Source organism: Centrocercus urophasianus, unplaced genomic scaffold (assembly GCF_019232065.1).
Source record: "Centrocercus urophasianus isolate 14NV4802_14NV808 unplaced genomic scaffold, USGS_Curo_1.0 seq_14, whole genome shotgun sequence".
Classification (NCBI taxonomy): domain Eukaryota; kingdom Metazoa; phylum Chordata; class Aves; order Galliformes; family Phasianidae; genus Centrocercus; species Centrocercus urophasianus.
The window spans coordinates 2,293,241-2,319,525 of record NW_024884586.1 but is presented as its reverse complement, the minus strand read 5'-3'; the positions used below and the strand labels follow the sequence as shown (position 1 = coordinate 2,319,525).

The 26,285-nt window shown below is 38.9% G+C and overlaps 1 protein-coding gene and 1 long non-coding RNA gene across 5 annotated transcripts in view; one reads left to right on the top strand and one right to left on the bottom strand.

The window, feature by feature from the left end:
• AMPD3 (adenosine monophosphate deaminase 3) overlaps nucleotides 1–25,645 on the top strand; it is a 30,014-nt gene extending 4,369 nt beyond the window's left edge. For 2 of the 3 annotated variants that reach the window (XM_042813706.1, XM_042813703.1), the window contains exons 3-15: nucleotides 2,002–2,197; nucleotides 2,660–2,825; nucleotides 4,792–5,011; nucleotides 8,217–8,346; nucleotides 12,651–12,845; nucleotides 13,069–13,200; nucleotides 14,053–14,216; nucleotides 15,408–15,534; nucleotides 16,425–16,588; nucleotides 18,552–18,672; nucleotides 19,751–19,924; nucleotides 21,009–21,119; nucleotides 21,906–25,645. In XM_042813706.1, the coding sequence (XP_042669640.1) occupies nucleotides 2,002–2,197; nucleotides 2,660–2,825; nucleotides 4,792–5,011; nucleotides 8,217–8,346; nucleotides 12,651–12,845; nucleotides 13,069–13,200; nucleotides 14,053–14,216; nucleotides 15,408–15,534; nucleotides 16,425–16,588; nucleotides 18,552–18,672; nucleotides 19,751–19,924; nucleotides 21,009–21,119; nucleotides 21,906–22,079 (2,074 nt within the window). In that variant the 3' untranslated portion in view covers nucleotides 22,080–25,645. Of the gene's footprint in view, nucleotides 1–2,001; nucleotides 2,198–2,659; nucleotides 2,826–4,791; nucleotides 5,012–8,216; nucleotides 8,347–12,650; nucleotides 12,846–13,068; nucleotides 13,201–14,052; nucleotides 14,217–15,407; nucleotides 15,535–16,424; nucleotides 16,589–18,551; nucleotides 18,673–19,750; nucleotides 19,925–20,149; nucleotides 20,971–21,008; nucleotides 21,120–21,905 lie in introns of those variants that run through there. The other variant, XM_042813707.1, reaches the window with a different exon arrangement.
• LOC122157710 overlaps nucleotides 1–26,200 on the bottom strand; it is a 28,095-nt gene extending 1,895 nt beyond the window's left edge. Inside the window, exons 1-3 of one of the 2 annotated variants that reach the window (XR_006167999.1) lie at nucleotides 25,954–26,200; nucleotides 1,630–1,722; nucleotides 348–563 (exon numbers count right to left, since the gene is read on the bottom strand). This is a non-coding gene — a long non-coding RNA (uncharacterized LOC122157710). Of the gene's footprint in view, nucleotides 1–347; nucleotides 564–1,629; nucleotides 2,341–25,953 lie in introns of those variants that run through there. The other variant, XR_006167998.1, reaches the window with a different exon arrangement.
• Nucleotides 26,201–26,285: the final 85 nt, after the last annotated feature.

Here is a 26,285-nt window from a genome sequence, read left to right as displayed (position 1 = left end):
CAAATGTAGTAGTTTTGTTCAGGAAAATGGATAATTTTAACGAACAGAAAATGACAGTGGTATGAAATTTCTTTTTAGGCTCTGTAAAAATAGATGAAAGTAAAGTTTTGATGTTTAACATCAAGGGAGAAACAAAAAACTGAGGCTGGCACAATGAGGTTATTTGTAGGTTTCCTTAACTGCCAGAGATAAAATCTAGCATTATCAGCCATAAAAGTGCCCATTTTGAGTTTGCTAGTTTTATTTTCCTAGTTCAACATACAGTGTTCACCTTTGGCTTGATTAGATTAATGGGTAAACCAAACTTGATTTGGTTTATGATTTTCTTCTGAGAGAGAGAACCTTACCTGGGTGTCAGGCTGTCCCAGTCTCTTAGTCTTTAGTGGGCTGGTTGGACTTATTTGTTAAGAGTCACATGAGCTCAGCAGCAGTCTGACACCAAATGGCTTGGGTGTGTACAGATTCATCAGACATCACACAAACAAGGAGGGCTTTAAACTGATAGCTAAACGTGTACCCTGTTAGCTCAGACCATCAGTTGGGCAGCACTTGGCATCATGTTTCTGGAAGAGAAGGGAGAAGAGCTAGTTTAATTGAATTAAGGTATGATACACAGATGGTATGGGCTTAGGTTTTGTGTTGTGCAAATGGGTTTCCCAAATCTAGGTGTTATTCAGACACCTCTCTGGTTTGTTTTTCTTCCTGAAATAGTAAGTTTCACTTTTAATGTGCCGAAATTGCTTTACAAAAATAGGTTCCATCAAACTGTGTTTCTGTACCTAAAGTTCTCTACAAACCTAACTGTGGGAAATGGGCTATCACATGTGTGTTGCTTATGCATGGGAACAGAACAAGTGTTTGTCCCTGTCCTACCGGACTGAAGCGTACTTAGAGAACAGTTACATGAGTAAAGATTCTGTTGCTTTCAGTTGCAGCTGAATCAACATTACCTTTCAAGGATTTAATACGAGTTTCAGAGATGGAATTTGGTCATAGGGTCTTATTCATACCACCAGTGTACGTGGAATGTCACAGAGGTAACACACGGCTTCCAGAGGGAATTCCAATGTGCCTTTTCCTTTCTTAGTGGCTTTTACTGACATTTTAAAGTGTTAGAATCTAATTTATAAAACGAACGAAGATAGTATTTCCACAGTATGTAAGAAAGTACATCAGTTTAACATATCGTATCTCTTTGTTATATGTGTATTTAAGCTGAAAAAGGAAAATTAGTTGCATCTTTAGAGATAATACAGACCTCCACTCAAGTTTCTTCACTGAAAACTAGAAGCAGCATGCTTCTTCAGCTGTTTTATCTGTTGCAGTTTGCTGAGAGAGAGCAAAAGCTTTTAAGTCTGTGAGGGTTATGCATTTACTGCCTCAGGAGAAGGAATGGACTCGCATATCAAAGCCGTACTAAGTGATTACTCTCATATGCAATGTTAGGCTTTTAGTCCCATCAAACACTACCCATGGAATAACTGTATTTGTTCGTCTTTTTTCTTACACGTTTAACTGAATGATTATATCTGAAATGTTGGTGGACAAGTAGATGAGATTTTAAATCCTGAAACTTTTGGGATGAATAAAAACTTTTGTGTAATGGCGTGATAACGTATAACAACTTACCTGATGTCAGATTCACTTTCTTTCTCTCATGCTTTGAATTCCGATTTTAAGTAAGGCAGCCATGCTTTCTTTCTGCACAGTGACTTGCTGATACTGAATTTGTAAGAAGTGAAACAAAACAAATCTTAGTGGTTTTGTAAATGATAGTAAATAAATTATGGTATATTGTATTTGTACTGCAATTGTACATAGAAAATATAATGCAAAGTGTCAAAAGGAAAACTATGTTGTGACCGACATTTTCCATGTGGTGTAAGAAATTTCATCTTGTAAACTTTCTTAGGAGATGTTTTCTTTGCTGTAATCTGCTTTGCAAAGTACTTAATGTTTTACAGCAAGGCTCATTTAACATTTTATACCATGAATTCCTAGGAAGAAAAGTTTCAAGATGATTCGATCTCAGTCTTTGTCATTACAAATTCCGTCTCAGGAATGGAAAGCACCACCGGCCATTCCTACTCTGTCTCCTACAACACCAGTTCTTCAACATGCTTTCCTGCCAGTCCAGGTGCCATATGATGTACCAGAGTTTCAGAGAGTTTCAATTAGTGGGGACTACTGTGCAGGGGTAAGAAACTATTTTTTTCTCTACTGCAACTTGGGCAAAAAAAATCCTAAACCACGGTCCAGTGCAAAATGACAGCACTATCAGGGACCTCTGAACAAACCGTAGAATGCTCTGTGAGCAGATTGTTTTGTAGAATATTTGAAGTCGTTGTTTAAAGTTGATTATACTTTTTTTTTTTTTTTTTTTTTTTTTTTTATAAAAGCTGAATTGATAAATAAATAACAACATGATCAGACACTGAATGCATGGGAGGAGAGAAATCTTGCATGTTTGTATGTTTTGCTTTTTGTCTTTGGATTCTGTCTGTCGCTGTCTTCATGCACCCACCATCAGGATCAAGTCGCATACATCAGTGTTGCTGGAAATCCAGTCTCCTTGCTACTGGCATGGATCTCATTTGTGAACAAGACCACCACTCTATTTGTCAGTACTTAGGCAGCTTTTTTTGTTCTTGTTGTTCAGGTTACAGTTGATGATTACGAGCAAGCTGCCAAGAGCCTGGTGAAAGCTCTTCTCATTCGAGAAAAGTATTCACGCCTTGCATATCATCGCTTCCCAAGAACGACATCCCAGTATCTGTGTAGCATGCAACATGAGAAGTGGAAGGTTGAAGATGAAGTGTGTCCACGTGAGTATCTTTGTTCTTTTTTAAAACAGAGAATTAAGCCCATGTACAACTGTAATCAAAGGTGAGTTGGTTTTTTGTGACAATCTCTGCTGAGTATTTTTGCCTCTGTAATTTATTCTGTTAATGGTAGAGAATAACTGATGGACTTTAATTATAAAGCCTGCATCTAATCTGAAACTTTGAAACTATTAAAAGCTAAAAACAACAATCATTGATGTTTTTTCCAGTGAAGGAGATGGTACGTAGTACACGTGTTCCTCCAGGAAAAAAGATATGTGGAGGTGGCTTCAAGTGAAAAACATTCCTTTTGATCTTGGTGTACTGAAGTAAAATGGATGATGAGCTCATCCACGTTGTAAATTGAAGCAGGGTACAGACATGCCAGTTTGCAAGCCCTGAGTCAGTAATTTCACAGATGTGGCACGCTTGCCAGGTCAGGTTTGGAAGCTGGATCGTCACATGTATGGACAGTCTGTCCGGGTTAATACACTCTGATCTCTTAATGGGGCTTATTAGGTAGGACATATTCACCACTATTTAAGTCACAAGTTATATTTGTCACTTTGGGGTGTGTCAGGAAAGCTTTGCTTGTACATTAAACAGTGCGCATTTTTGGATTAGCCTGTGTGGAACAACCCTTGGTCTGTACAGACTTTCCACTGTAGACACATCCATGTTGCTGGTAATGTATTCTCAGCCATGAAATGATCTTTTAAGTCATTTAAATCAATTACCCTCTGTAGTTCTGTAGTCAGAAGAAGAGAGAATAAAGTATTTTCAAACATGTGTAATACAGAGAGAATGTTAAGAACAGTACACTGTATATTCAAGACAGGAAGGATATCCCGGAACAGCTGCTGGGGGGGAATATTTCCAAGCTATTATTAGGTTAATAAGTTCTTTACAGTTACGATTTTAAACTTACAATATTATTAATAAAATCTCCTCTCACAGTATCTTAATTTGCACGAGCTAGAGCTGGATAGTTAGGAATACATGTACAGTATCAGCTTATAACATATATTCGTGTGCCTTAGGTGGGTAAATGTGGATGGTTACTTTTTGGTCTTGATTTATTTGAACAGGTAAAAAGGATTAAGTCCAAGGATATGGCTGAGTTAACATAAATAACTGAGATTTATTTTACTTATAAAATAAGGAATTACAAAGCTGTACTAATAAAATCCTGACTGTGCTTCTGGTACTTTCTGATTCTAATTATGATCAGAAGGCCAGGGAGAAAACTACACTTCCATCTTTTTTTTTTTTTTTTTTTTTTCTTGGAAAACCTATTGTACGTAAAAGTAAGCAATTCTAGTTGAAAAAACAACCAAACAACAAACTCACCACTGTCTTGGTCAGAATGAGAAGTGCTGAGTCTTAAATTACTTCTGGCTCTCTGCTGAGTGACAAATATTCACTAATGATCGAGAGAAAGAGAAGGTGACCATGGTATGCATGCACTAGTCTGCATCACTGGATTATGGGAAGGGCAGTCTGTTCTTTTCTGGCTAATGTTTCGATATGAGAACAGCTGAATTACTGTGTGCTTAAATATAAACTTCCAAAATTACTACAGTGAGTCAGAAGGTTAAAAACAAACAAACAATGAATGTGGGTGTAAGTCAACAGCTGCTACAAACTTAATTTGAAACTTACATCACTCTACATTAATTTTTTACTATTAGATCTATTTCTATATTGGTTTAGAGAACTCTAATAATTGAAATGAAACATCTTAATAAAGGTGACCACTTACATAGCTTGGAGATGGCAATTAAATGTGAGCTTGTCACAACAGAATTGTATTGTAACAACTGACCTACTGTACTAATCAAAAATATGATCTTAATGCACGTATTGAGATCTGCTAAAATTGAAACGTTATAGAAGCAGAAAGTCCTCTTTCCCATTATTCAGCCTTTTGTGTGAGTTACTTGTAAATATAATGTAAATGTATTTCCAGATTTTCATTCACCCCCAGAAGAAAATGAAGATCCTTACAATCTTGATGATGCTCCAAACAATTTGGATTATGTGGTCAAGATAAAAGGTGGCATTCCATTTGTTTATGATAACAAAGAAATGATGGAGCTCAATGAGCCTCGGAGTCTGCCCTATCCTGACCTGGAGACCTATACCCTTGACTTGAGCCACGTTCTTGCTCTAATTGCAGATGGTCCAACGTACGTTTTTTGTTTTATTTCTTCTCTGCCCCTTACAGCTGCTGGTTCCCTTCAGTTTAATACTTCTAATTTCTGTCATAGAATCGCTCAGGTTGGAAGAGACCTTTAAAGATCATTGAGTCCAACCATGACCTAACTAACAACCCTCCACTAAATCATGTCCCTGAGCACCACATCCAAACAGATTTTAAACACGTCCAGGGATGGTGACTCAACCACCTCCCTGGGCAGCCTATTCCAGTGCTTAACTACCGTTTCTGTGAAAAAGTTCCTCCTGATATCCAACCTAAGCCTCCCCTGCCTGAACTTGAGACCATTTTCCCCTTATTCTGTCACCAGTGAGATTAACTAACGTTCTCGCTGTGAGCACCTTTCACGTATTTGAAGAGAGCAATAAGGTCTCCCCTCAGTCTTCTTTTCCTCAGTCTAAACATCCCCAGTTCCTTCAGTCTCTCCTCATAGGGCATATTCTCTAAGCTCTTCATAAGCCCTGTTGCCTTTCTTTGAGGTGCTGGAGCAGATCCAATGTCCTTTCTCTACTGAGGTGCCCAAAACTGAACACAGCACTCGAGGTGAGGGCTCACCACTGCTGAGTACAGGGGCAGGATGACTTCCTTAGTCCTGTTCACCACACCATTCCTGATATAAGCCAGGGATGCCATTGGCCTTCTTGGCCACCTGGGCACACTGCTGGCTCATATTCAGCCAACTGTCCACCGGTACACCAAGGTCCCTTTCTGTAGGGTAGCTTTCCAGCCCCTCCTCCCCAAGCCTGTAGAGCTGCCTGGGGTTGCTGTGACGAAAATGCAAGACCTGACACTTGGCCGTAGTGAAAGTCATATTCAGTGTCCCAAAGAAACTGAGGGTGCCCCATCCCTGGAGGTGCTCAAGGCCAGGTTGGATGGGGCCCTGGGCAGCCTGAGCTGGTGGGTGGTGACTCTGCCCATGGAGGGAGGTTAGAACTACATGGGTATTAAGGTTAACAGAAGGCCAAGACATTGACCAAACGCTCCCATTCAAGTGAAGTGTGACCTAAACTTCTTGAAGCATGGGAACTGAAAGTGAATCTCACCTTTGTTTTGTTTTGGCCTAAACTGAATTTGAGGTTTTGTGCAGTTGCCTGGAATTCGTTCATGTCTGATCTGCTCTTCCTGCATGGAAAGAAATCCAGTGTATGTATTACAACATACAGAACAGCTTGGCAACATACTCAGTCCCATTTATTTCAGATGTGCATTAACTGCTCACGTGCTTCAAAATTGCATGCACATTCAAAAGAGGTGTCACACTTCCCTTCCCTGAGCCTGCAAACTCAAAGAAATCTCTAAAAAACAGAAAGAAAACAACTCTGCTAGTGTCACTGGAACACTTGTAACCAACAAGTGTCCTTACCCGGAGAAGAGGGAAAATGTGTGTGCATCCAGGTTTTAAAAGTGTACTTCCTAGCTGAGGACTGGAAGTATTAGTATTTTATAATCTCAACACTAGGAAAGGAAAAGAATCAATGCAAGGGCAGAAAAAAGCTGGAACCTGGACTGTTCTTCCAGACTGTTTGCCCAGCCTGCCAGTACTGCATTTTTATTCCTCCTGCCTTTATGAAATAAAGTTATTTATGATGTGCCAAGTTAGTCACACCTGATGCCATTTTTTTTCCCCCATTGGAGATTTTGTCTGACACATGCAGAGTAATCTGCCTGACTTCTGCTAGCAAAGCAGCTGATCTGAACGGAACTGTCCCATTCCCCAAGCACTTACTAAAGAGGAAAAGCCTGTGCTCTTGCTGTTCTTATCCTGCTCCGGATCAAAGCTAGCTTGAGTGTAATTCTTTACAGTCTGAGATAGGTAAATGCATTTCTAAATTCACTGTGCTGTATTCCAAGAGAGAAGGAAAACTAAAGGGCAAGGAGGAAAAACTCAAACTTACTGAAAACTCTTATTTTGCATCAATTGTTAACAATATTTATAAGCAAACCAAAAGAAAGAAGTTTTGTAGAACATGTTAGAAAGCTCAGCAGCTCTATGAATGCAGGAGTGATCTTCTGCTCCTTTTGCTTTTTCAGATTAAGTGGTTGTAGGCTGATTCGCTTTCTCTGATAAGTATATACAAACAAAAAGAAAAAAAGTCTTTTCAGTAATCCTGTTGCATAAACTTTTCATACTCTACTTATTTCCTTGTTTGTAGCAAGTGCTTTCCTGTCATTTTTGTCTGACAAATGTGGACCTGCTTGGAGATCAAGAATCCATTGTTCTTTAATCTTCACTGTGCTTAAAGTAGTGAAATCTCACCCCTTGCTCCTCAGATTTCTGGTTTCTTGAATAATAGTATGACCCAAAAATACTGTGAATTGGACTTTCAGGTTCATTACAGGATTTGTATTCTGCTGAGGAGAGATTGCCAACAATGAAGCAGAGAAAAGAAGGCTATTACACTAATGCACTATTAAAATATTGTAGATTTTATGAGTTGACAGATGGTGAAGAGAAAAAAGCATGGCATTTGTTAAAGAGAATGAAAAACGTAACAGGAGTTGAAAGAGAAGCTTTGGAAGAATAAGAGGAGTAGGCAACCAGGAACAAAAAAGCAGTTATTTTTTTCAGAAGAGCACTTGGAAGAATTTGGGGGCAAAAAAAGGAAAAAGTACCATAGCTACACAACAGATGTGTTTTTGAGGCACCAGAAATGAAACAATATTAAATTTTACTTGGCTTCCTGTATTCACATTGAAAATCAGATGGAAACTGGGAAATAAAAGTCTTAATTTTCACAGTGAAGTGTATACAGGGTGTTACTGTTTTATACAAGGTGATCTCCTCTATTGGGTATAAAATCATAGAACCAGAGAATGGTTTGGGTTGGAAGGGACCTTTAAGATCGTCTAGTTCCAACCCCCTGCTAATTGGACAACTTAAAGGACATTAGAGCATTGTTACACAAGTTGTTGGAAGAGACACCTAAAGGCCATCTAGTCCAATTTCTCTGCAACGAGCCTGGTTCTGTTTCATTAGAGGTTTCATTAATAACTTAGGTCTGAAAAAATACTGGATATTAACTTATGCATTTGTTAACCATTAGGAAAAGAAGAAATAACTCATCTTAGATTTCATTAAAAATATAATCTGTTTTTACTAGAAAACTTTCAAGTTCCATCTGAGCTCAGCATACAAAGTAGTTCCAAGTCAGTAACTGCTGTGTTTTCTTTTGCAGAAAAACATACTGCCATCGCCGGCTCAACTTTTTAGAATCTAAATTTAGTTTGCACGAGATGTTAAACGAAATGTCTGAGTTTAAAGAACTGAAGAGTAACCCCCATCGAGACTTTTATAACGTGAGAAAGGTAGGTGTGGAAAGGATTAGAGGTGTGGCCTTGTTTTCAGTAGGAATGCCAACCATTTTGCTTTTTTGTGTGTGAGGCATAGGTGAGAAGCACACAGTTGTGTGTGTATAGCAGTGAGTTGAATGATGTCATTTTTACTACCTGGGAAGACATGGAAAATTGCCTGAATGGAAGTGGGTTAAATCAATTACTCTAAACTCTTGTTTCCTTTTTCAGAATCACAGGGGCTTAATGGTATGTACATCATTTTTAGGAGTGAAACTATTGAACAAATTATGCTCACATGCATTGTGAACAAAAATATCCACCTGGAGTCCTAATTCAGTTTGATGAATTCACTTACAGATGGCTCAAGTGCATTGGGCTGTTTTCATGCAGATAAATTACTGCAGTTTGAACAGCTGCTTCTATTTTGAATAAAAATTTAACTTCAAATTGAAAGTACAGATGTGTTTAAATACACATTCAACAACAAAAAGATCTTACAAACTGAACTGATGTTTCATGCTGCCATCAGAACCTGGTTTAATAAATAACTCTGCCAAAAAAAAAAAAAAAAAGGCTTGTATTCTGAGCTGCATCTGAGAAGCACTGGGATGTAATTAGCAGACAGGTAGGGGAATCAAGGAGGTAGTTTTATTTCTTGACACATAGCAAAGGGAGCTTCATTCCCTCAAAAGCACAGCACTGTTAGGCTGCTTAGTTTGCTTCCCTTTCTTCATTTTAAAAGCAAGCTAATTGAGAGAGAAAACATTTCATTCCCATAGGCAAGATTTCTTCACAAAGTGGTAATTGCTGCTGGTGTTTTTAATCATTTCAGGTCTATTTGGCATTGTGTCTTTGTGCAAAGATGTTGTGATTGTTTTGTAACTGTGGAGTTTGGGTCAACAATACTTTTATCTTGTTACATTTTGATTTCCTAGTGCATCAAAAAGTCAGCTTGGCTTCTCCCATTAGCATTCTGACTGTTGAATGTTTGCTACTGTTGTAGTAATAACTAGCAAACACAGCAAAGCACAACTATCTGATGGTCTCTCACAAAGCTAGATGCAGATGGGTTGTTAGATAAATTTGAATTTTGTGCTTCTATCTGTTAAGCATATGGATGGGAGGATCTATTAGCTAGCTATTTCTCTCAAACAGTTCTCAAGAAGCTGAGGTTCAATTCTGAATTTGATAACAGGTTTCTTGTGTAACCCTGACCAAGATATCTACTCTGTAACCACACTCAGATAACAAACTCGTCTAGCTGATTGAGGTGTTAATAATAAAAATCATTGTGACTGAGGAGTATGATGGACAAGTACGGGGATCAGATAACTGCCTGGACAATCAAATGGAATACTGAGAAGCTGTACTTGACAGGACTGTACTTGCTCAGTTCAATTTTTAAAAGCAGTCGTTCAATGTCTCTGGGCATATAGTTACTTTCCAATTACCTTCTAGTGAGTAAGCCAGTTTACAAATGAATTAATGCTGTTCAAAAGCATAAAATGTGTACTGCTTCCTCTCTGGCAATATTCTAATTCAAGAAAAGAGGAACAAGCTTGTTCTCCTGTGGCAGAGTCCTGCTAATTACTGCTTATGAAGTTCTTGCAGCAGAGAGTTAATCTTGCTTAAACCCTTAAGCCGTTAGAAGTAGTATTTTAGAAAGCATTAGAAGTAGTATTTTACAAAGCACTTTCTGTGGCAAGTAAACTGCAGTGTAGGCAGAGTTTCTCTAAACTCCAAAATAAACTCATTTTCCTAACGTCTTGCTAACCACAGTAGCATCTTTGGATCTGTAGCTCACCAGAAGTCCTTCTTCAGTAGTAACAGTATCAACAATGAATCTTACAGTGTGAAACAGACTGCTAGGGCCAGTATTTGCAGGATCTCTCCCTTTCAGTCCTATTCAATGCAAATGCATAAAGAAAGCAAGAAATAATATTCACCTCCCAAAAAAGATGAAGTTGTCTACTACTTCCCTCAGGCTACTACTAGTCTGGAAATGCTGGTGCAATCTTTTTGCTTATATGACGAAGCTAAAGTACCTGATGGAAAGTGCCAAAATGAAAATAACCATGAATATAGTGGCAAGGTCAATCAGTGAGCACATATCACAGTGTTTAAAAATCTGGCCAGCATTATTTGCTGACAGAATTTGCTGTTATATTCCCGTCTTTGTGACCCTCACTCTTCCCCCCCCCCCCCCCTTTTTTTTTTCTAGTTTAATGAGAATTCTCCATAGAGCTCATTGAGTTCATTAGTCCCAAGATAAAGTTCCTTTTAAATAAGTGAAATGTATGTGCATATCTGGAAAATTACCCTTTAATAACCAAACAAGTATTTCCGTACACAGATGGGAGTCCACAGGTGGTAGGACAGTGGCTGGCTCTGCTTGGCTCTCCAGGGGAGGTGGACAACTGGCTGTGTAGGAGTAGGCTAACTTTAGAGAAAACTCTGGAGTCGGCTATTAGCAAGGCCCTCCCACACTGTGCAACTGATGCATAGCTAAGGACAGCCACACTGACTTGCCACGTAACTCCTGAGTTGCCTGCATTGAGGGTAAAATAAAGTAGTAAGTTTAGCTCCACAGCATCACAACTTAAAACTGAATGTTAGCCTTTGTGTAGTGGATCTCCCAACAAACTGAATGAAGTAAACCTACAGAGCAGGACTGACAAATGCCTGCCTTTAAGACATACAATTAAAAGCCTGGTGAGTGAACAGCCAATCTATATCATAAATTGCGTGAACTTTGATTCATTTAGAGGTTGCTTTTGTTTTCAATAACTGCTTTCTGACTTTGGTCACAATATTCTTTCAACATACAAGCTAAAAGTTATAGTGAATAGGAAGGAAGTCCTGTGGGTTAACATCAGATTCAAAAGAGAATACTTCTGTTCCCCTCTGCTGCAATGTTAGCATTAGGTGTACTGGTGCCCTACACATGTTAATCGGCAAAACAGTATTTTGTATTTCCAAAGCACTGTGCATACTACTTATTTCCTTCTCCATACCAATTTGTTTCTGTATTCACATGAATACGAATGCTACAGGGCTTGATTCTGTGCATTTTATAATGAGTACAGCCAAAACAGAAGCTGGAGACACAGGGATTCAAATCTCCTGTGTCTCCTGGCTTTCAGGTTGTTCCAGATGGCACAAGCATGAATTAGACAAGCTCCTGCAGGGGCTCTGCTCTAGGAACTATTTCAGCTGCCAGGAGCTTTTCTGTGCTTTTTGCAAACTTATATTTTAAACCAGGTACTGACTGCAGCGTGAAAAATCAGGTCAGTTTGCAAGATCTTTCTGTTGTTGAATGTGTATTTAGATATATCTGTATTTTTAATTTGAAGTGGAATTTTTATTCAAAATATATGCAGTTGTTCAAACTACAGTCTACTATAACACAGGTGTTGCAGCCTTATAAAGTTAAATTTTTCCAGGTGTATGTCAATAGCATAGCTATAAACCAGGACATACAATGAATATGCCCTGATACAAGGAATGAGTATGTACAAGGATTAACATTTAATTGTTAATTATTGCCCAGTTCAAAGATGCCGGGTGCTTTACAGCTCCATGAAACAAAGCAAGAAACAGGCCTGTCTCAAAGCACACAAGATGAGGCACACTCCTAATGTACATCCCACTGGATTCCCAGCTCACTGATGTGTTTGTGCTGGGTTAGCTTTTCAGAGAAGATGTATCAACCTTTTAGGTGACGCTTTTGATTCTTTACTTGATGGTCTGTAATAGGCACAAGAGGAAGAAGACACAAAATACAAGATTGCAGTTCAGGCTTTTACACAAAAGAACAGAGACCTGTGAAAGCTATTTATTTTATTTTATTTTTTTAATAAGAATTCCAGGGCAAAAAAAAAAGGACCTGAAAGAGTGCTCTTGGCCCTTCTGTGAAGCTTGCACTTCCCTCAGTGTGTAAACAGACCTGAAGGAACTGAAAAATCTGTCAGTATTATAAGTTGCCATATTATGATTAAACATGGAAAAATAGTGCCAGAATCTCTTGTTGCATATATTACACTTGTAGTGATCTGAGATATTTCATGTGGTTGAAATACCAAAATGACTTGTGCTTTTGGAAGTAGCTGAGACTTCCAAGTGCTTTCAGTCACAGAGAACAGTTACAATGACAGTCTCTAACTATACAGGCAGAACTGATTCACTGACGAAGGATACTGAAGGATCAGGGTTGAAGGAAGTATTGCGTATTCATCATTGCCTCTGACACCAACAAATTCACAAAGTTTGTTTGAGTCGATGGACAAGGAGTGCAGTTAACCTTGTTTTGATTTCAGGTTGATACTCATATCCATGCTGCTGCTTGCATGAACCAGAAACACTTACTGAGGTTTATTAAGCACACGTATCAAACAGAGCCAGACAGGATTGTTGCAGAGAAAAAAGGCAAGAAGATGACCTTAAAGCAAGTCTTTGAAAGCCTTCACATGGATCCATATGACCTCACTGTAGACTCTTTAGATGTCCATGCAGTAAGTAAGACACAAAAATAAAAGAGAAATCTATGATTTCTACATGTGAAATGCTGGTTTCTGCAGTTTTTTCAGAATTTGAGCTTGTGCATTACTTCACACGCTTGAAGTGACTTAGCACAAGCTGCTGCTTCTTTGTGCACGTTCTTGCTAGGCAATTTTATGTACAAACTATCTGTATATTTAATTTCTGTAATTATTGTGGGTTTTTTCCTTCCTATAGGGTCGTCAAACATTCCATCGATTTGACAAATTCAATTCCAAGTACAATCCAGTTGGTGCCAGTGAGCTGAGGGACTTGTATTTGAAAACCGAGAACTACATTGGTGGAGAATATTTTGCTCGTATGGTCAAGGTAAATCATTCTCTGGTTTTCCCAGCTGTACAGAAATGAGGTTTTCTAGAAGATTCCTGATGCTGTAACTGTATCTAGGGTCAGAACTGTGGTTAAGTGATTCCCAAGTATTGTGTTTGTTCCAGCAGTGGATCAGAAAAAGACCTCTGCCAAGTCAGCCACTGCTGCTTGTATACAACTGTATGAGCTCTAACCTCATTTAACTTCAAAGCAGAGCATGTGCTTTCAAGCTAACGGAAAGCAGCCAAGGCTGAAATCACTGGCTTAATGTTTTGTTACGATGCAGTTGCCTGGTGTTAGTTGTTAGGGAAGGAGGACCTAGGAAAATGCCTTGACATAAATCTGTTTCTGCACATGCACTGGCTCCAAATTTGCTTCTTGCAATACAAGAGTTAGCACAGTTAGTATAGTTAGCATGAACCAGACACCAACTACTCATAGATTGACAAAAATGCCTGTCTAAAATTAACAGCCTTAGAATTAGTTACTAACATGTATTCTGGGTCAGACTCTCCATTGTTCTGCATATTTTATGCTGTCATTTACTACAGTATAAAGTAGTTTCGTTCCGATTGGTCAATTTTAAACAGAGGTCTTAAAATATTAGTATTTATAGCACAAGAATATTGTCATCTAACTGGAAGTGGTACAGTTAGTTATTCTTAAATAGCAATCTGGCAGAAGATTTACATATTCCCCTTCCTCCCCCCCCTTCCAAGAAATAATTAAAAAATAAAAAGATAATAGCATAGAGTTATGCCTGATGTGCAGAAAATATGATGATAAATATACTACTGGCTATTAATGATTTTCTGTATCTGTGCTAAAGCAAATGTATGTATTGTTCAATAGGAAGTAGCCCGTGAACTAGAAGAAAGTAAGTACCAGTACACAGAACCCCGATTATCCATCTACGGACGGTCTCCAGATGAGTGGCTGAGCTTGGCAAACTGGTTCATTAAACATAAAGTCTACTCTCCTAATATGCGCTGGATAATTCAGGTTCCCAGAATCTAGTAAGTAATCAGAAGCTCTTAGTAACTGTAAGACTTTGAAATCATCCGAATTATTTGGTTTTAATTTCTGATATTAGATGAGATATTTCTCATTTTAGATGGCTTATAAGCTGTCCCACAGTTCTATTTATAAACAGCAGCCTGGATAATTTATTCTTGACCACTGCTGCAGTTCTGACAGTCTGGGGGTGGAGGAGGAGATGGAGTTTAAATGTACTCTTTATTCAGCTGTGAAGTGCTTTGAAATTTGAAAATACGAAAACCAAAAAATCACAACTGGACGAAATTGAGCTGCATTCAAAGGCAAGGTAAAATGCAACTCTGTAGTTAAAATAAATCAACTCTCGAGTTTCACAAGGAAGTAGGAAATGCTCTGCAAAATCATTATTATCCAACTTCCTTCAGATTGGTGTCTAAATGACAGTGAACTTAGAAACACAACCTGGACTGTCACCATTTGCAAGCTGTAACTGATACCAGTACTTACTAGTTTTTAAGCATCTGTTGGGACTTTATGTCCTTTATGAAAAGACCTGTGCTTCCAATACTGTATATTGTAGCTAATATAGACTCCCATGATAATTTTGTTAGCCTTAATGGCTGAACTTCATGTTTTGAAAATGCACAGCTGGAATATGAGTAGAGAAAGTGCTGCCATGGTTGCATAAATCTGAGCGCATTTCTCATCAGTGGGAAAATTTCTTACGTAGCAATTTCCTATGCATGAAGTGGAGTCAGCACGCCCATAACGTCGTGCACTTAATGACATACTGAAATACTGCCTCTCTTTTGTGAAAGCCTCACTAAACCAAAAAGTTTTACTTTCATTTAGAGTAGGTTACACCTTTGGAAAACAGACCCTTGTGAGGGGTGATTCTTTTTGTCCTCTTGCAATCTTGAATTGCTGTAAGAGAAGGTGCCATTCTTCTTGAGACGGCACTTACCACTGCGTACTGTCTCTGTTTTTGGAGCACTTGGGAGCCTCAGCTGAGCCTGGATGAAGCAGAGTATCAGGCAATGCAGGGAACAGAGCACAGAGACAGTTCCTGCCCTGATATAAACTTTAGATTACTCAGTCCTGGCTGAACTGAAGCACTAGCGTATAAACAGAAATAAAAGGAAATGTGAAAACTGAGGAAAAATAGAAGCTGATGACAGAACAGTCACAACTGTGTATTTTTCCCCCTTCAGTGATATATTTAGGTCAAAGAATATTCTGCCTAGTTTTGGAAAGATGTTAGAGAACATTTTTGTGCCTTTGTTTGAAGCAACAATCAATCCCAAAGACCACAAAGAATTACATCTTTTCCTCAAATATGTAAGTATGCTTGCATTTTCTGTCTTAGGTCCTGTGCTATTCAACACAGCTGTTGCCAGACAGTGAAAGAACCTTTCACCTTGTTAGTACACCCAGTGTTGTTTTAAAGCAACTCAACAGCTATTTATTTGTCTTCCCAGAATGTCTAAAGCGTTCACGTGCTTTTGTGCAGAGGGAACACCTTAACCTGGGATACATACCTTCAGCTTGCATCTGGGACTCGCCTCCAAAAATGAAGCAACTGAAGGGAAATGACTGTAGAGAGATGTTGGGATGTAGCTGCTGGGACTTAATTAAGAGAGACATTTCTGAATGCACCCCAGAACTTAAGATATCTTGGGAGTTTCAGGCCTTCTGCTGCTTTCCAAATTAGAGAGCAGATGAGTTTGAAGAATTATGAAGTGTATCTATGTGAATTTGAAAGGCCTTGTTAAAGGCTTTTTGAGCTTCAGGGCTTCTTGTCTGTTTCAGAAAATGCAGGAAGCTTCCTTAGGAATTTCCTTCTCTTTTCTCCTCCTCCTCTGACTGTTCTTCTCTGTTAACACTGGGGCACTTCAGAACAGTGTAGCATCAATGGCAGGACTTCTTTTTTGCTGTTTGCTCATTTTCCTGCAGAACAGGAGGAACGTGCCATGTTCATGCTTCTTGTGAGCCTGTACTTCTGCATAGCCTGCTTCATCCTAAGACAAGTTTCTGGAGCAAGTGTTGCTCTTAGGGTGATGCTACGGAGAAAACGCGATTCCCACTGTCTGCATGATATGGTAGGAGGGCAGAACGAGAGGATGTCTAGCTAGGATGATGAAGGAAAAAAAGAGGACTATATGCTTTGTGCAGAAACATCAGAGTTGGCTTCTAGGAAACACTAATTCCTGTGAATCTTCTCCCACCAGGTGACTGGCTTTGACAGTGTTGATGATGAATCCAAGCATAGTGGCCATATGTTCTCTGACAAAAGCCTTACCCCTGACCTCTGGACTAGCGAGAAGAATCCCCCATATAGCTATTACTTGTATTACATGTATGTCAACATCATGTTGCTAAACAACCTTAGGAAGTAAGTAGCCATTGTTCTTTGTTACGCATTTCCAGAAAGAAAAATCAATTAGTAATCTTGGTCTTGATGCAGATTTGTAACTAGCTTGAACATCTTTGCAAGCAGTGGTTTGGCTTGAGGAGTTTTAAATAGTCCAAGAGGAGTATGTCATTGATTTATTCTGAAAATGTTAACTGCAGACTGAACTCAAATGAAACACTCAGAAGCTGTAAAGGCATCAGATTAATATTTTCATTTTGTATCTGTGCGTATCTTTGTTTTGTGAATTTCTTAAGTCTGAATATATCAAACAAAACTAGAAACTCCACAAAACTGACTTTGTTGGCTCGGAGTTACAGTGGATTTCCAGATCTAACATACCTCTTGGTAAATTGTTATCTCCTTTTGATTTGAGGACAAAGTTGCATTGTGAAATGTTGTTAGACTAAAGAAGCCATAATTATAAACCACACTTCCAGCTAACTGACTTTAAGACGCTTGCTGACTCATTTGGTTTCAGCAAATGATAGCAATGTCTAGGCAAGTAATGTGGAGATGTATCATAGTCAATATGAAATCATGACTGTGAAACAAATTTTGGCATTGGATCAGTGAAGCCTGAAATTCAACCTGAGGTTATGTTCCTGACTTTATAGTTGACTTGCTGAGTGATCTGCAGAACTGACTCAAAACTGTGGCACAGTGAAGTTATCCGTTGACATTTCACTTAACTTGCAAGGATTTTGGTTCATTATTTATAACATGTTCTGCATTTTCTCAAACGAGGTGCAGAAGTTGTCAGAAATTTTCCTTATTTAAATTTTTCCAACCAGATTTTATTTCTCCTCTCCCACAGCTACCTGAAGCATTTTTTTCTCTACCACCCTATGTAATGAAAGCTTTTAATGAAACAACCACCTTAGTCTGCCTTGTACTTGAGAGAGGCCTTGTTAGATATCTGTTGAGTTGTGCCTTTTCCTTTACAGAACTAAAATTGTCATTCCTTCCTCCTGCTTGCCCTACGTTCTCTTTAGTGTATACTTTTTTTTTTTCTTTCCAAAACAGAGATCTGGCAGAACTTACGCATTTGTTTTTTACCTCCAAATCATTTCAACAACTGTTTGAAAATCTCCCTAGGTAATCATAAAATCATCTTTTCAGCTAGGTGAGAAACTGAAACTCTCATCAATGAGTCAGTAGAACCGTTCAACCTGTTGAACAGACCAAGTATTTGAGCCATTACAGCCAATCCGTTGGAGCTCTGGTTTACAGTTCTGGTAATATTAACAAAATCAGCAAGGATGGATTACATCCTCCGATCCTCTTTTAGGTGAAACATTAGTGAGCATACCTCCTCAATTTGCTTTATAATCTAGCAGTCCTTGTTGAAATTCAGTTTTGAACACCTCTGAAGATTGCTGGACACTGTATAAACAAATTAAAGATTTATAGAAATTGTAGTGTCTAGAATGGTAACTGACACTCCTAGATCATCTCTATGCTACTGAGGGTACGGTTTTATATTACACCAAACTTTGTGAGGTGGCAGGTTGACATCACACTGGGAAGTGTTAGTTACTTTTGGCAATAAGCTTCTCATTCTTCCTTGGATTTCTTTTTTTTTTTAATGTAGCTATTTTGCAGCCAAAGGCCGCCATCGGTTCACTTAGCTTTCCATCTGCCAGTTCCCTGGACTGCAGTCAGTTCAGTAGGTGTTCACCCAATAGTGAACACATGGCTACGAGAGATTAACTGGGAAAGTAATCAAGAAACACAAATACATCAGGTGATGGAAGGGGCTTGGGTAGAGGGACCTGCTGTATTAGATAGCAGCTCATTAGGCTGGTATCTAGGCATGATGAGATATCACAATACACTGTAGTGTATATTTTTGTTTAATTTCCTGCATTAATGATAATTATCTGCATATCCGGTGAAGTACAATAAATTTCTTTTAAGTGGGACTTGCTTTTCATTTCCTCAGGGAAAGAGGCATGTGTACTTTCCTGTTTCGACCTCACTGTGGAGAAGCTGGGTCTATCACACATCTTGTGTCAGCCTTTCTGACAGCAGACAACATTTCTCATGGACTGCTCTTGAAGAAGGTACTGCTTGCATGCTCATCTAAACTGATCACTGTCTGCTTATAGCAGTCACCAAGTTAGCTTTATCTAGACAGCCAAACATTAACTTTCTTAGCATGGCACAAGAACTCTTCACTTTGATTAGAAAGGAGTGAGCTCAGGAGAGCTTCCTGCTTCTTTGAATTTTGCAATTGGCAGTGCTGTTCCTGGAAAAGTTCATTAAGTCTGTGATTATTTGTATCTAGAGTAATTGGATCACTTGATCACAAAATTTAACATAGCTATATAACTTAGTAATATTTTATATGCAACTGGATTGTTGTAGCTAGGACAAACGCTATGGCTGGCGTATCAGTAAATAACCATCACACAAACCCTCATCTGCAGGCCACTTTTTTTGTAATTAAAATAACTGGTCAGTGGTTGGCAGGCTTGCAATGAGATTATTGCAATTCTTTTCAAAAAGTTATCGTAAGTTTTGCCTGAAGTCATGTCTGATGTAGAGCTCTGAACCACTGATTCCCAAAGTGAGACAGACAAAAAGTAAAGCAGTAGCTGACCCAGAGTATTTTCCCATTGACTTCTGCTTAGCCTGGTGGGATAACGTGGCATAGCACACAGGTTCACTGGTTGGTTAGGCCAAAAACAGGAATGAGTAAACATGAGGTGACTATGCAAGATTTAAATTAAGCTCTTTAAGTTGGGCTGCAGTTTTGAAAATAACACATTGCTTAGCAGTTCTGATACGTCTGTTATTAACTGTGACTTCCAGCTTTTGGGAGAGGTGGGGATACACTGCTAGGATCAAATGCAGCACTCTTACTAGTCATTTACACTTTTGAATCTACAGTAAAGTCAGCTCATGTTGAAAGGCAAGACTGCAGATGATTTTGAAGAATGTAAATTATTACTGTAAAGATCAGTAACAATTTACAATTTAGACACTTAAACCTGAAAAAATTCAGCGTCAGTGTAACACATTTTGCTTTTCATCCTCCCTCTGTCATGTTATTCCACTTTCTCCAAGGGAAATCTTTTTTTTTTTTCCTTCCCACTATCCTGCAGTAACACTAACAGCTGATTGTGTTTTATTTTGCAGAGTCCTGTCTTGCAGTATCTTTATTATCTTGCACAAATTCCCATTGCCATGTCTCCTCTTAGTAACAACAGCCTCTTCCTGGAGTACTCAAAAAATCCACTACGGGAATTTCTACATAAGGGACTTCACGTCTCTCTCTCTACAGATGACCCTATGCAATTTCATTACACAAAGGTAAGAACTGCAGAAATCACTTGTCTTTTGAAATTGGCAGTAGTACTATGTAGGCCCAGAATGACCTGAAATCTTTAATATAATTGCTTAGGATGTAAAGTTTCATATCTTTTAGTCACTACATTCATTATTCTTCCTCATTCCCAGTCTACTATTCACTATTAGGTTTCATAGGGAAATGTCTGATTTCCTAATTATGTTTCTTTTGTACTCTTGCCTCTCCAGTGTTGGCTGTTGAAGTATAGAATGAAGGATGAGGCTGGAGGGAGGTTTGAGCCTTCATAAACAATCCTCTAGAGTGCAAGGAAAGTCGTTTCCTTACTAATAAATGTGGGGAAGTACATTACAAAAATACCACGTGGAGTCTCTGAAGATCACATAAGCCGTATGCTCGGTGAACTGAAATTGATTCCTGCCCTTGGGTAGCCCGGCAGGACAGAAATACCTGGCCACCGCTTGCCACGATGCCTAGATTTTGTGATCAGCACTGACATCATACACACTGTGCCTCACAGTGGGCAGCCATTGCTCGTGTCTGAGTTCTGAGGATGAGCCAAGCTCTGGTGTGCTTTGCCCAGGCTTGCCCGTGCCTTTGTTAGAAAACACAGAGAGCTCTGGGGGGCCTTTCTGCATGGAACGGCACCTGACTTACACGTAGCGTGGACCTCCTCAGCTGTGACAGCCCTCTAGAGTCAGACCCAACACCCTTCTTGTAGGGGAGGTCAGAAGTGAGAAATTGCCCTGCTGTCTGTCTACATAATGTGTCCATTAAAGATTTAAGACTGGGTTCTCCAAGGTTTCTGAAAACCCTGAGATCTCCTTTGTAATGATACAGAATGCAGGCTGCAATTTCCTAGGTAGAGATAACTGGATACCCAGTATCTATGAATTATTTCAGTCACCCTTCGGAAACTAGAAATGAACGGTCCTTGTCATTAATAATAGTAATGTTAAGTCTTAAGCCTCTAAGTTTTCACAGCTATCCAAAGAGCATGTATAAATTCCTTAATTAGTAATGAGTACATATCCACGTTTACTCCTTATTTGTACATCATTTGATACTAAACATATTTTGGTGATACAGGAAGCACTCATGGAGGAATATGCTATTGCAGCCCAGGTGTGGAAACTGAGTACCTGTGACCTATGTGAAATAGCAAGAAACAGCGTGCTGCAGAGTGGATTGTCTGATAAGGTAATTGGGGCTGAGAAGCTTTCCTTTTTGGTGAATGTTAGGGCGAGTAAAAAGAGAGAAGCCAGCAGTCTGAAAATTGGAAAGTAGGTCTTTATGTGACATATCTGCACGCATCCCTATCTTCTTTTTACATTTTCCTCGTTAGCTTTAGTTTGGAATTCCCCAAATGTGCAGAGACTAGGTGCCTGTTTTTACTCATTTCTCCCTCCGCTCCCAAATCTTTAATCCTTTGGATAATATCCCTCTGCCAGTAATTTTATGTCTTGCAATAAGTAAAAATAATCTGCCTGTAATTAAGCATGACATGCTTTTAGCTAGCAAGAACTACTACAAAAAGTGTTATATTTAGGTATGTAGTCATATTACGTTATTTTATTTCCTACGAGTCCACTGCACGCTAAGATTTATTGTAGAGCATCCTCTCTTCTGAGCCCTTTTCAAGCATTCCTTTCAAGAAATGGGAAGAGGGCTTTTCATGCACGTTGTTTTGTTTCTTGCAGTGTTCCCTAGTGACAACTACTGATTTTCCTCAAGTAAACTTCTAACTAACAAAAGAAACCCAAGTCTCTTTTTTGACCTCTCCTTTGAAAGATTCAGTAGAAAAGACTAAATGCTAGCACAAGAACTTATATAGACCTTAAAATCTCCAGAGGTGATTAAGACCCTGATGTAAAGGCCAATGGCCAGCTGGTTAAAGTTGCTCTGTTCACTTGCTTCAACTAGATATTCAGTTATGTAATAAACCAGAGCATTTGAACTGACTTCCTCCTTTAATCCTGTTCACAGGAAAAACAGAAATTCTTAGGGGTTAACTACTGTAAAGAAGGGCCAGAGGGAAATGACATTCGAAAGACAAATGTTGCACAGATCCGGATGGCCTTCAGGTACGAGACGCTGTGCAATGAACTTAGTTTCCTGTCTGATGCTATGAGAACAGATGAGATTTCAACATTGTCATAGTAGTTACAAGCTCAAATAAACCACAGCATTTCACTCCCAAGCAGAATGGGACGCTAAATAGTATCGAATCATCTGCTGTTGATGCTACCGAGAAATACCTGAACAACATGGACAAAAACAGAGTATGGGAGCTAAACAGCATTTGCTGTTATCTTTTACTGTGTTATTCTCATTGCAAAAATGTCAGTTTCTACAAACAGTAGGCTTTGTAAGACTGCTGTAAATATTATATGCAAACTAAGAATCATGTATTATTTGTTTCATAGTGTCTTAAATGTGCACTATATTGTAGCTTGCAAAACTATACAGAGTATCCATAATGCATCCATGAGATGCATTTTAGGATACTGCGGATGCTGAAAGAACGCACGCACCCAATTTTTGTCCTGCTAGTCTCATAGCAATCATGGCATTTACCACTGGGAAGTTTAACCCTTTATTCGACAGCAGATTGTATAGGGTGTGTAATTTTGAGGCTGCCCCCTCATTCATGATTCTTACCTTAACATTTCAGCAGTTAAACTGGAAAACAAGAAAGCTCAAAATATAGTAGTCACATTTAATGACCATTTAATTACTTCCTGTTGTCATGTGGGATGGCTGCAAATAACAGCAGACTAAATGTTTTTAATCTTAATATGTACAAAACACAGTGTCAAAATTATCACTATTGTACACTGTAATAACAAGTGTAATTACATTATGAAAGCTCTGCATTGTAGGTTAAGAACATGTTTTTATTGCTTTTTAATCAGAGTATGTTGGTTTGCCAATTCAAATTATTTGGAAACTTATGAGATAATGCTGGTTGCATGTAAAGAGAGTTTTTTTTACTTGAACAAAGGAAGTGTTCTTATGAATCAGCAGTAGAAACTCCAGACCTGGGTTCTGGTCCTACTTCTGATGTCTTTTTACCAATTTGTGTTAGTTTGTATTTTAGTCAATTACAGAGATGAACGAGAAGTCACAAACTGTCTATTTATACAGAAGCTAGCTAGGTAATTTTTAGTCATTGTATGTTAAAACTTTTTATTTATGATGGAGCAGATAGTAAAATATAACTATTGTACGTCTTCCCCCCCCCCCCCCCAATTCGAATAACCTTCTTAAGACAAAGTATTACTTCACTCAGAAAGGAATAAAGGTAATAAATATCACATAGTATCTTCATTTTGTAGGAACTGTAGGTAGCTTTGTGCAGAAAAAGAAAGAAAGACTTGAAGGCTTATGGATAAGCAGAGAGAGAGTGCCAATGCCTGTAAGTCCAAAACAGAAGTAATTAATCTGAAGGCCTATAGTCCCTAAGACAGGATGGTGAGCCTACAGAGAGACCTGCAGAGAGGTTACGAGTCTTAGAACAGAATAAATGCAGAATTAAAGTGTAAATAACATTTTAACAAATGCTAGCCAATTAAGTTTCATGCCACTTCGGTTTCTTAGGCCAGGCCCTTGTCCTGGATACCTACACCCATCCTTTCTGAAGTTGACCAGGTCTCACTTCCCCTTGTAAACGCAGAAGGAAGGAGCACTGGTGATATCACCAGTACCAGACACCTCAGTGATGGCATAAACATAGGTATTTATTGAAACAAGCACTCTCCTCAGGCTGCAGGAGTGGAAAGCAGTACCTTCAAGGACAATTTCTAATGCACCTGCCGTCCTGAATGGTGGTTGCATGAAGGAAGAATTCCCTGTTATCACCTACAGCTGTGCAGCCACGGAAGAGCCCCATAAGAAATTAACCTGAAAAAAGACCTTAGGAAATAGCCCGAAGTAGGGCTTCTACAGGGAGCCCTGGAGCACAGGAACAGACTTCTGGCCATCCAGGGAGTTGCAGCACTCACAAGGCTAGACGAGGAATTCTGATCCAAAACAAGGCTGCAGACAGACGGTGGGCGACTCGCTGTCAGCTCTTCAGCCATCTAGCTTAATGTCTGCAGTGTTCAACTAGTGCCATTTTTGACACTCCTAGTGCAGCTTCAATCCTGTGAACCAGTGCTATACTGGCTCAACTGTGTAACATTAAGTTGTTCTAAGGTTATAGTCAGCTACATCCATTGGCCTCACTGTTAAGAGATTTTAGCAGCTGACATAATGCATTGTCAGGATCTGAGTTTTCTTCCAATGGCCTGAAGAGTGGTTCCAACCTTTTGACTACATAAAATGGAGAAGAGTTAGAAGAGTTCTCTTCATTAGTACAGCTTCCTAATAAGTTTCTATACAAAGTGTTATTTACCTCAGTACCTTTATCCAGTCTGAGTAAGTAACATGCTTTTGAGAATTCTACTTTTAGGTATTTTTGATCTCACAACCATTGCTTTACTTGGGCTGTTACACCTGTGGATTGCCTTTAGTGTGTCTCTTGTTTGTCATTTATATTTCCTAGCTTTTTTTGACACTATACCAAACTCCTGGATGTTTAATACCTTTCCAATTTCCCTTACCTCAAGAACATCAAGTTCTAATGTGTTGGTAGCTCTCTCAAAAAAACAAAAACAACAACCAAAAAAACCCAAAAACAAACAATAAAGCAAAACCAAAGTTAACAAAACAGAACAATTTAAATCTTTGTTGTTAGAGTAATCTGGCTTTTTAACAATAACAAACTACCAAACAAGTGGCCATTAGCACAAATTCTCCTTTTGGTGCATCCCTGTTTGCTGCTTTTAACAACACATTGAGCTAAGTGTTATATTTAGGGAAACAGAGCCATATCCTTCCAAGCTTCCATTGCTACATCCCTTTTTTGATTATCTTTTAGTTACACAGATGTTACTGATTCTCAGGGTCAGTTCTGGGACTTGAGCTGTTTTCAGTTGCAGTTTTGTTCTAATGACTGTTTCAAACAACCTTGCAGTCTTAGGATATGCATGTAAAAACAGATCCACTGTTGAAGTGTTAATGTCATCTGAATTAACTGTCGTACACTTTTACTCAAGTGCAAGATTGGGCAAACTGCTGTTCTTGTATTTCCCAGACCACGTTAAGATCTGACTGGGCTACAGCCCAGTTTGTTTTGCTTACACAGAAGAAAAAGAAAGGGACTCGATGAGCATTGCTGAAGGTGGTGATTTGGTGGTGGGTGGGAGGGATGCTTCAGAACGGCAGAGCATCCTATTTCCTCATCATTTCACCAGTGTTAATATTCAAATGCTATTCAAGACTTCCTTAAATCTAGTAGCTCAGAGCATTTAACACTTTCACCTAAAATGGTTAATTATGGCTTCTTGATATTTAAAACTTACCAATTTGAGCCATTTTTAGCAATGCTCTTCCATTCTCTTACAGTACTGTAGCAAACTTCAGGCTCTTACTCTTCTAGTGGGTAACACAGATTGTTCCTCACACCAGACCTGTCTTACCTTCTCGTGTACGACCCTTTTTCGCTTGTGGCTAAACCTTTCTATTCTTGTTGCCGAGTTAACATATCAACCTGAAAAAAGGTGGGGAGGGAAGTCTGTAAAAAAATGCTTTTTCCTCCTGTGCCTAGGTTAAATGATGTTTATCACTGGCTCTTGTGGAAGCATAAAACATCACACAAATAAATGATAAAGAATATATTAGGATCTGTGTGTGTGGATGCGTCTCAATAAAACTGTAGCTGCTCTAACATTTTTAAGACACTCTGCAAAGGTTTCTGTTCCACGATTCGGTGGGACACAAAGTGTTTTAAACCTAGAGCACAGACCTTCCAGAGGCTGCCTGCTGTTTCCAAAACTGATGAATATAAAATTGTATACAGACCTTCAAAAAGAAAGATATATAAATTAAATTCGCCACTTACATCTACAAAAATAACGTGTGTGTTAAATTGATTTGGTGCCTCATCTTAAAACACAGTAAATAGAACTGTTAATTCTTCAAGTGCACCTACCTCTTGGTGCCTCTGTCACGTGGTAAATTCTGACATTTTTAATTTCCTCATCTGTTACTGAATTTCTCATCTGACTTCCAAAGATGATAATCCTAGTAACTAGGCAGAGGAAACGTTCACATTAATGACACACTTCAATTCTTGCAGAAAAACAAAACAAACAACAAACAGGAAAAATACGGTAAGAATTTTCCAACAATAGCATTGTTAAGTTTTAAAATGAAACCTTTACAGGGAGAGCGGTGAGGTGCTGGCACAGGCTGTCCAGAGAGGCTGTGGATGCCCCATCCCTAGAGGTGTTCAAGGGCAGGTTGGATGGGGCCCTGGGCAGC